This window comes from Cebus imitator, unplaced genomic scaffold, assembly GCF_001604975.1.
Source record: "Cebus imitator isolate Cc_AM_T3 unplaced genomic scaffold, Cebus_imitator-1.0 Scaffold79, whole genome shotgun sequence".
Lineage (NCBI taxonomy): Eukaryota > Metazoa > Chordata > Mammalia > Primates > Cebidae > Cebus > Cebus imitator.
Window position 1 is genome coordinate 1,915,856 of NW_016107394.1, and position 7,357 is coordinate 1,923,212.

The 7,357-nt window shown below is 46.1% G+C and overlaps 1 protein-coding gene across 9 annotated transcripts in view; it reads right to left on the reverse strand.

The window, feature by feature from the left end:
• NUMA1 (nuclear mitotic apparatus protein 1) overlaps nt 1–7,357 on the reverse strand; it is a 77,056-nt gene that overhangs the window by 17,857 nt on the left and 51,842 nt on the right. For all 9 annotated transcript variants that reach the window (XM_037740084.1, XM_037740081.1, XM_017532882.2 and 6 more), the window contains exons 4-7: nt 3,759–3,838; nt 2,565–2,647; nt 1,866–1,946; nt 700–789 (exon numbers count right to left, since the gene is read on the reverse strand). In XM_037740084.1, coding sequence (XP_037596012.1) covers nt 700–789; nt 1,866–1,946; nt 2,565–2,647; nt 3,759–3,838 — 334 coding nt within the window. The remainder of the gene's footprint in view (nt 1–699; nt 790–1,865; nt 1,947–2,564; nt 2,648–3,758; nt 3,839–7,357) is intronic.

Sequence of the window (7,357 nt, forward strand, 5' to 3'; positions counted from 1 at the left end):
ACCCAGGCGGCGGAGGTTGCAGTGAGCCAAGACTGTGCCACTGCACTCCAGCCTGGGTGACAGAGTGAAACTCTGTCCAAAAAAAAAAAAAAGACTGCGTATTCTCAGCTTCTAAGCCTAGAGTAATAATTGTTTAAAAAATAAAAACAAGGCTGGGCACAAGGTCTCACGCCTGTAATCCCAGCACTGTGGGAGGCCGAGGCAGGCGGATCACAAGGTCAGGAGATAGAGACCATCCTGACCAACATGGTGAAACCCCGCCTCTACCAAAATACAAAAAATCAGCCAGGCATGGTGATGCATGCCTGTAGTCCCAGCTACTCAGGAGGCTGAGGCAGAGGAATCACTTGAACCCGGGAGGCAGAGATTGCAGTGAGCCGAGATCGTGCCACTGCACTCCAGCCCGGTGACAGAGCAAGATACCATCTCAAAAAAATAAAAAAAATAAAAAACAAAAGTAGATATGATCACCTGTAAATATCTCACTTGGCTGCTGCCACGCAGCAAGGAGCTCCGTAGGAACTGAGATGATACAACATGGCCCAGAAATCGACCTACTTCACTACACAATTTTCCTGAGCACCAACTCTGCCTTGCGCTGGGGACAGAAACAAATCCCCACTGCACTTCTTGACAACTCAGGATCCTAGTAGTCCCCAGTTCAGAGATGAGGGGATCCTCAGGAATGTGTACCTACTCACCTTTCTGTAAGAAGTTCTCTAGGTCCTCATTAAGGTTTAGCCCATCCTCATGGTCCAACACAAATTTAAGAATGACAGCCAACTCAGCCTGGGCCACAGAGAGAAAAAGAGCATCACTTAGGTGTCAGGCCCCCAAAGGGATGGCTGCCAGGAGCTCTACCCTGGCAGTGCCAGTCCCTAGCTCCCACGCGCCCTAGGAGCCTGCTGGATCCCACTCTCCCTCTCAGAACTGAGGTCCTATGGCCCAGCCAGCAACATTCAACTAGAGATATGTTCACCCTACTTGCCCCCTTCCCTCCCACCTCCCCTAAAGATATACCCAAGTCAGAGTTCCTGACTGACTTCACTCCTGACCACAAGTGAAGTGACTGGTAAGGAAAGTAATACAATCAGAAAGTTGGTTTTATTGTTACTGTTGTTGCTGTTTTTAAGAAACAAGGTCTTGCTCTGTTACCTAGGCTAGAGTACAGTGGCACAATCATAGCTCACTATAACCTCTAACTCCTGGAGTCAAGTGATCCTTCTCAGCCTCCCAAGTAGCTAGAACTACAGACACACACTGCCACACCCAGCTCATTTTTTTAAAAAATCTTTTTTGTTGAGACAGGGTCTCACTATGTTACCCAGGCTGATCTTAAACTCCTGGCCCCAAGCAATCCTCCTGCCTCGGCCTCCCAAAGTGCTGGGATTATAGGCATGAGCCACCACATTATATATAAAATTATATATAAAAGCTTCCCACAGGCCAGGAAGCTTTTATATATAATTATATTGGCCTCTTCCAGATGACCCTACCAGAGGAAAGGATGAGATAAAGTTAAAGTTCTATGGAAAGCATACACACACACAGAAACACATATAAGAACAGAAAATAATTTCTATGTATTATCCTAAAACACATTATAGTTAAATATATGCACATAAAAAAGGACTTGAAGGTATATCCTTTAAAAAGTTAGCAACCTCTGGGTATGAGTTTATCGGCAACTGCTATTTCCTTCTTCATGCTTTTCAACATTTCCCAGATTTTCTATGATTAATGGAAATAATTACTACAAATGTATTTTTAAAAAGACCAGCATCAGCTATTTAAAGAAAAACGAGTTGGGTGAGGTAAAGCATGGGGTAGGCCCACTAGTTGGGGTGGCTTACACAAGGGCTTACCTGAATCTTATATTCAAACTGTTCCCAGTCCCTGGGGCTTTTGGAGCTCACGGTAGAGTGGTATAAGAGCAGCATGGTCATCTAGAAGCCAAACAGCAGGCAGTCACTGAGTGGGGCTGTCTCTCTTCTCAGTGCTCCTATTCTGGGGACTCTTCCAAAACTCCTAGAATTCAGCAGCCCCAGGCCACCATCCTTAACAGCTCCAGGAAATGCTTTTTTTTTTTTTTTTTTTAATTAAGGACACAATGCACACTGTACAAAAAGCTGGGTGCCAAGATTCCTGTATGGCTCAATTCCTGAACTCATAGAACCCTGGGTGTGAAGCTTTAGGTACCCTCTACAGGCCAGTACCCAGAAAGTGCAGAGAGAATGATGTAGACTGAGCTATAATAAAAATATGGTGATAGCTGAGTGAGACATAATTTCTGGCAGGTCTCCACCGAGGACCACAGTAATGGTCTAGTAAACTGCTGTTTGTCTGATAATCACTGTCATAAGACCATGGGCTCCTAGAATCCTTGGGCTAAATTAGCCTCTGTCTCAGACAGGTGACTGCCTGGTTCTACCTCCAACATACCAGAGCCCCAGGAATAAGGCACCTACCATTTCCCCTTGGGTTAAGAGAAGGCCCTGCAGGGTCCCTCAGGTACCATCACCCCTACCCTGTACTGCCTCCCCAGTCTGGCATTCCTTAGGTACCTTGGCCAGTTCCAACTCTGATCCCTCTAGCACCTTCTGTGCAGACACCAGGCATTCTGGAGAAGAGGGATGTTTTCGATTTTCTGCAATGACAATGTAGAAAACAGGGTGAACTTCCTGGGAACCATACCTGAGATTCCAAAACACTTAAATCTGAGGAGTAGAATGGCTGTCTCTGGTGGGGCTATGAGATGTAGGGCTCCTTAATCCTATACCCTCTTTCCCCTGCCTTACAATTTTCCATCTGAAGTCTGTTCTATCCTGGGTCAGTCCATGGGGTACAGGGATAGTGGAAGAAGAAAGCAGCCTGGGAATTCACAGCAACTCTGGGTCATGACATTGCACTCTCCCACCCACTCACCAACCCTCTCTCAGCACCACAGAGGAAGAACCCAGAGATGCCAGGTGACTTTAGAATCCAGTTGAGGTCACAGAGGAAGCCTGCAGCTGAGTCAGAAGAGGACAACTGAGGATACCTGACTCTTATGCTGCCAGAGGGTCTGGGCTCAATTACTAACACCTTGCTTTATCGAACTATAACCTCACCTTTCCTATAATTATCTGGGAGTGGAGATGGCAGCTAGCTCCCCATGTCAAAGATGAGGACTCTGCGGTCTAAGGCTGAACAAGGGTAGAGGAAGTGAAAGCACTGCACTGGAATCTCTGCATGTGTACTTACTTAATCTACCCAGCCGCTTAACACTAGTTATCATCTCCACATTATACATAGGGAACCTATGTCCAGAAAGTCATACAAGCAGTGAGGGGGGGTCAAGATGAACCTTAATCTGCCTCTGCCCCTATAACTATCGCCTAAGCAATTAATTCAAAGTTATTTGGGAAAAAACAGTTTTTCTTGCAAGGGAAAGAGAGTCATTCTCTTCTGTCTCCTTGAAGTTGGGGGAACAGAAGCTCAAGGTGCTGAGTCAAGGTGATCAGTCCCAAAAAGTGACCTTCTGGGTCCACCTGGATCTCTGAGACGGGCTCTAGGACTGAAGGGACGCTTCTTACACCAACTGATGGAGGCATCACAAGACTCAGGGGATGTGAGCCAGCTGTTTCATCTTTGCATTAAAGAGTAGGGGGCCTTGAAATTTTTCTCCTCCAGACACCCATGAACTAGTTCCTCTGGACTCTCCAATCTCACGCGCTGAGGAAGCAGCTTCTTCACAGCTGGATAAGAAAGGTGCTTACTCTGCAGAAAGCTGCACACAAAGTCCAGTCTCTCTGGCACCGGCTGCTGCAAGATTTGCTGTCCCTCTTCAGTGCCATGGCTAGAAAAAGAACAAGTATTAGGACCAGAGTATTCAGCAATCTTTGCCTCCTTGCTGCTGCATTTCATACTACCTCCCCATTCCTTCCAGTCTTGATCTCTGCTGGATCTGGAAGAGAACCAGACCAGACTCTAGAGGCAGGTGAGAGATACGAGGACACCATTTATCCAGATGGAACTGTATGGTGGATGAGAGGTGGGGACCTGAGGCATGGAGTTCTGAAAAAGATGGCACTCTGCCTTCCTATTTGCAAATATAAAAAAGCTCCGTGGAAAGGGGCAGAGAGGAGACAGAGGCAGAACAGATGAATGGGAAGCTAGATGACACCTTCTGAAATGGCTCACCTCTAAACTGTCAGGAGGCCCGGAGAACACACCTAGGGTAATAGTGAGAGAAGACCACAGGGAGGGAAAAACACATCCAAGAACTGAAAGAACAGGAGGAAACAAGGTTCTGAAGTGACAGCGTGAAGTTCCCACACTAGGCTGAAGGCCGAGATGGTAAAAGCCTTCCAGAAGAGGATCCCAGGGACTAGTATTCTTTTCTCTTTTCTTTTCGAGACAGAATCTCACTCTGTTGCTCAGGCTGGAGTGCAGTGGCACGATTTTGGCTCACTGTAACCTCTCTCTCCCAGGTTCAAGCAATTCTGCTTCAGTCTCCTGAGTAGCTGAGATTACAGGTGTGCACCACCACGCCCAGCTAATTTTTGTATTTTTAGTAGAGATGGGGTTTCACCATGTTGGCCAAGCTGGTCTCAAACTCCCGACCTCAGGTGATCCGCCCACCTCGATCTCTCAAAGTGCTGGGATTACAGGCGTGCGCCATCAAGCCCAGCTGGAACTAGTATTCTTGATTAGTGGTTGTCTGTACTTGCTTTACTGGACGAGCAGGCAGTGTGAAGAGAGCCATGAAGAGAGGGAGACAGCAGGGGGAGCTCTCACACAGCCCAGGGACGAGGCCCCTGGATGCCCCAGCTAACTGCAGCTCCATTTTCAGAGGCAGCAGGTAACTTCTGAAATACCACTTCAAGTTAGAAAGCTGACTTCTCTAGGCTACAGTGGGAGATCCTGATTAGTGGGCCCTCTGCTTCTCAGAACCTAAATCCCTAGATCTCAGCCAACCTTCTGGAGGGCAAGGCAGGCTCAGAACCTTCCAATGCCAGAGACATCCTGCAAGCACACGCATCATCCAAGCCAAGATTGAGTACCTCCCCTGCAACACCCCATGTGATTACAAAGCCTTCTTCCAAGTGAACCACCATCCCAGAGGTACTCTGTCTGGATAGCTGCTCTGATAAGAGACTCCTACAAAGTCTTGAGGAGATGTTGGTCTCTTCACAGACTCCCAAATGAGCCATTTTCCTTACCCACCCACAATCTGGAATGTTGTGACTCCTTGGCTCAGTGTAGAGCAATATTTACCTCAGAGTATTCTATTAACTAAAAATAAAAAGAGGTTCTCAGGTGAAATGTTTGAGAAATTCTGGGTTAAACTAAACTGAACATTTTCTAAAGAAGAAGATACGGCTGGGCGTGGTGGCTCAAGCCTGTAATCCCAGCACTTTGGGACGCCAAGGTGGGCGGATCACCTGAGGTTAGGAGTTTGAGACCAGCCTGGCCAACATGGTGAAACCCCATCTTAAAAAAAAAAAAAAAAAAAAAGAAGATGCAACATGTATTATTTCTGAAACTCATTTGATGACAAAACCCTTTCCCCTCCCCCTACATGTAAGTAAAGTTGCATGGTGCATGCTTTAGACAACCGTAGTCCTAGAGAAATCTAGCCCATCCTTTAAGACTGTGTTGAAGTCTCATCGCTGTCAGGAAGCCATCCACAACTTCTGCCAGTCATGCCTCCACTGTCCTCCAGGTCTTCCTGCCGCACTCACGAATGCAACTGCATCATTTATAACTGCCCACTCTAAGTGAACTAGCTGAAAGCCAGGAATAAAGTAGGTGCTCAGTAAATACAAGCTGAGTGGCAACTGAGGGATGCTTTTTACTAAGAGCAGAAATAAATGTCAGCAAGACAAATGTCACGGCTGTAAGTTTTCTGGCAAAATCCTTCCACTATACTTTGCTATTCATGCCTCACAGCTATCAAAGAGATCGGACTACCTTGTTTGCTTTAGGCTATTCACGCACAGAAGAATAGAAAGGGAAACTTGTCAGAGGGGTTGATCCCAATTAATTTTCCCATAGAGAAGGCCAATCGGCCAAACAATTAAACCCTCCTCAACTCCCACAGCTTCAAAAAAAATTTTTTTTAAACAATTATTTTTCTCAGGGTACCCCTTGTCCAGTGGCAGACAGGAGTCACCCAGTTCCCACAGCTTTTATCTCCCTTCCAACCTTGCCATCCTCTGCTGCCTTCTGCTGAGAACCAGGCTGCTGATTTAGGTTGGCTCCAGTAACGATTTCAGAAACGCAAGAGCCAGAACGTATTAGCCAAGAACCTCCATTTCCCAAAAGGAAGCTAGTCTGCATTGTCCTGGATCTGAGATGGAGGTTAGCATTAACCTGGGATTTCAACACCGCCTACCTCCAACTCCCCACTTCTACTGCAGTTAGGTTCAGGCAACACGCTAGAAGACAACTTGAAAATGAGCACCTTGAATTTTTGACCCTTCCTATGAAAATTTCCTACCAGGTTATTAACCTACAGTGGTTAACCCAAGGACAACACACATCCCTACTCCTGGTTACATCTACTGCTCTTGTCACCAGGCCAAGGAAATTTCTCTCTTCAAAAGCAGAAGTTCCTTGAGCTATTCTGAAGTCAAAAAAGCATGCTGCCCCATACTGTGTGTTACAATACAAGGCATATTATACCTGGCTGCTTCATTTTTAGTGAGGTTAAAATTAAACAGAGTTAGGTATTGCCAGCTTAATGGTTTTACCAGCCATTGATGTCAGGTGCCTGGATCTATCACTTCCTTAGGGTTTGCAAAATAATGATTTTCAATTAAAGTTGCAAAATGCTGACTTACATGTGGTATGCAACCCCAACTATGAAGTGTCCTTAAAAAAAAAAGTGAATCAAGCTTAGATCTATTTATCAGTATATAGGCAACAAGGGGAACAGTTAAGCAGCACCATGATAATGCAATAAACAAATTCCAGGATTTAGGGATTTCTATAAGATTTTTTTAAAAATGAGATGGTGTAGAATGGGCAGAGAAAAAAGCAGGAAACAAAACTGATGAAAGGAAATGACCCCCTGATGAAAGACCTTAAACACCAGGCTGAAGATTTTAGATTTCTATTGGTCAGATGCAGTGGCTCACACCTGTAATCCCAACACTCTGGAAGGCCAAGGTGGGTGAATCACGAGGTCAGGAGTTTGAGACCAGCCTGACCAACATGGTGAAACCCCATCTCTACTAAAAATACAAAAACTAACCAGGCATGGCGGCAGGCACCTGTAATCCCAGCTACTTGGGAGGCTGAGGCAGGAGAATCGCTTGAACCCAGGAGGCGGGGGTTGCAGTAAGCCGAGATCACGCCACTGCATTCCAGC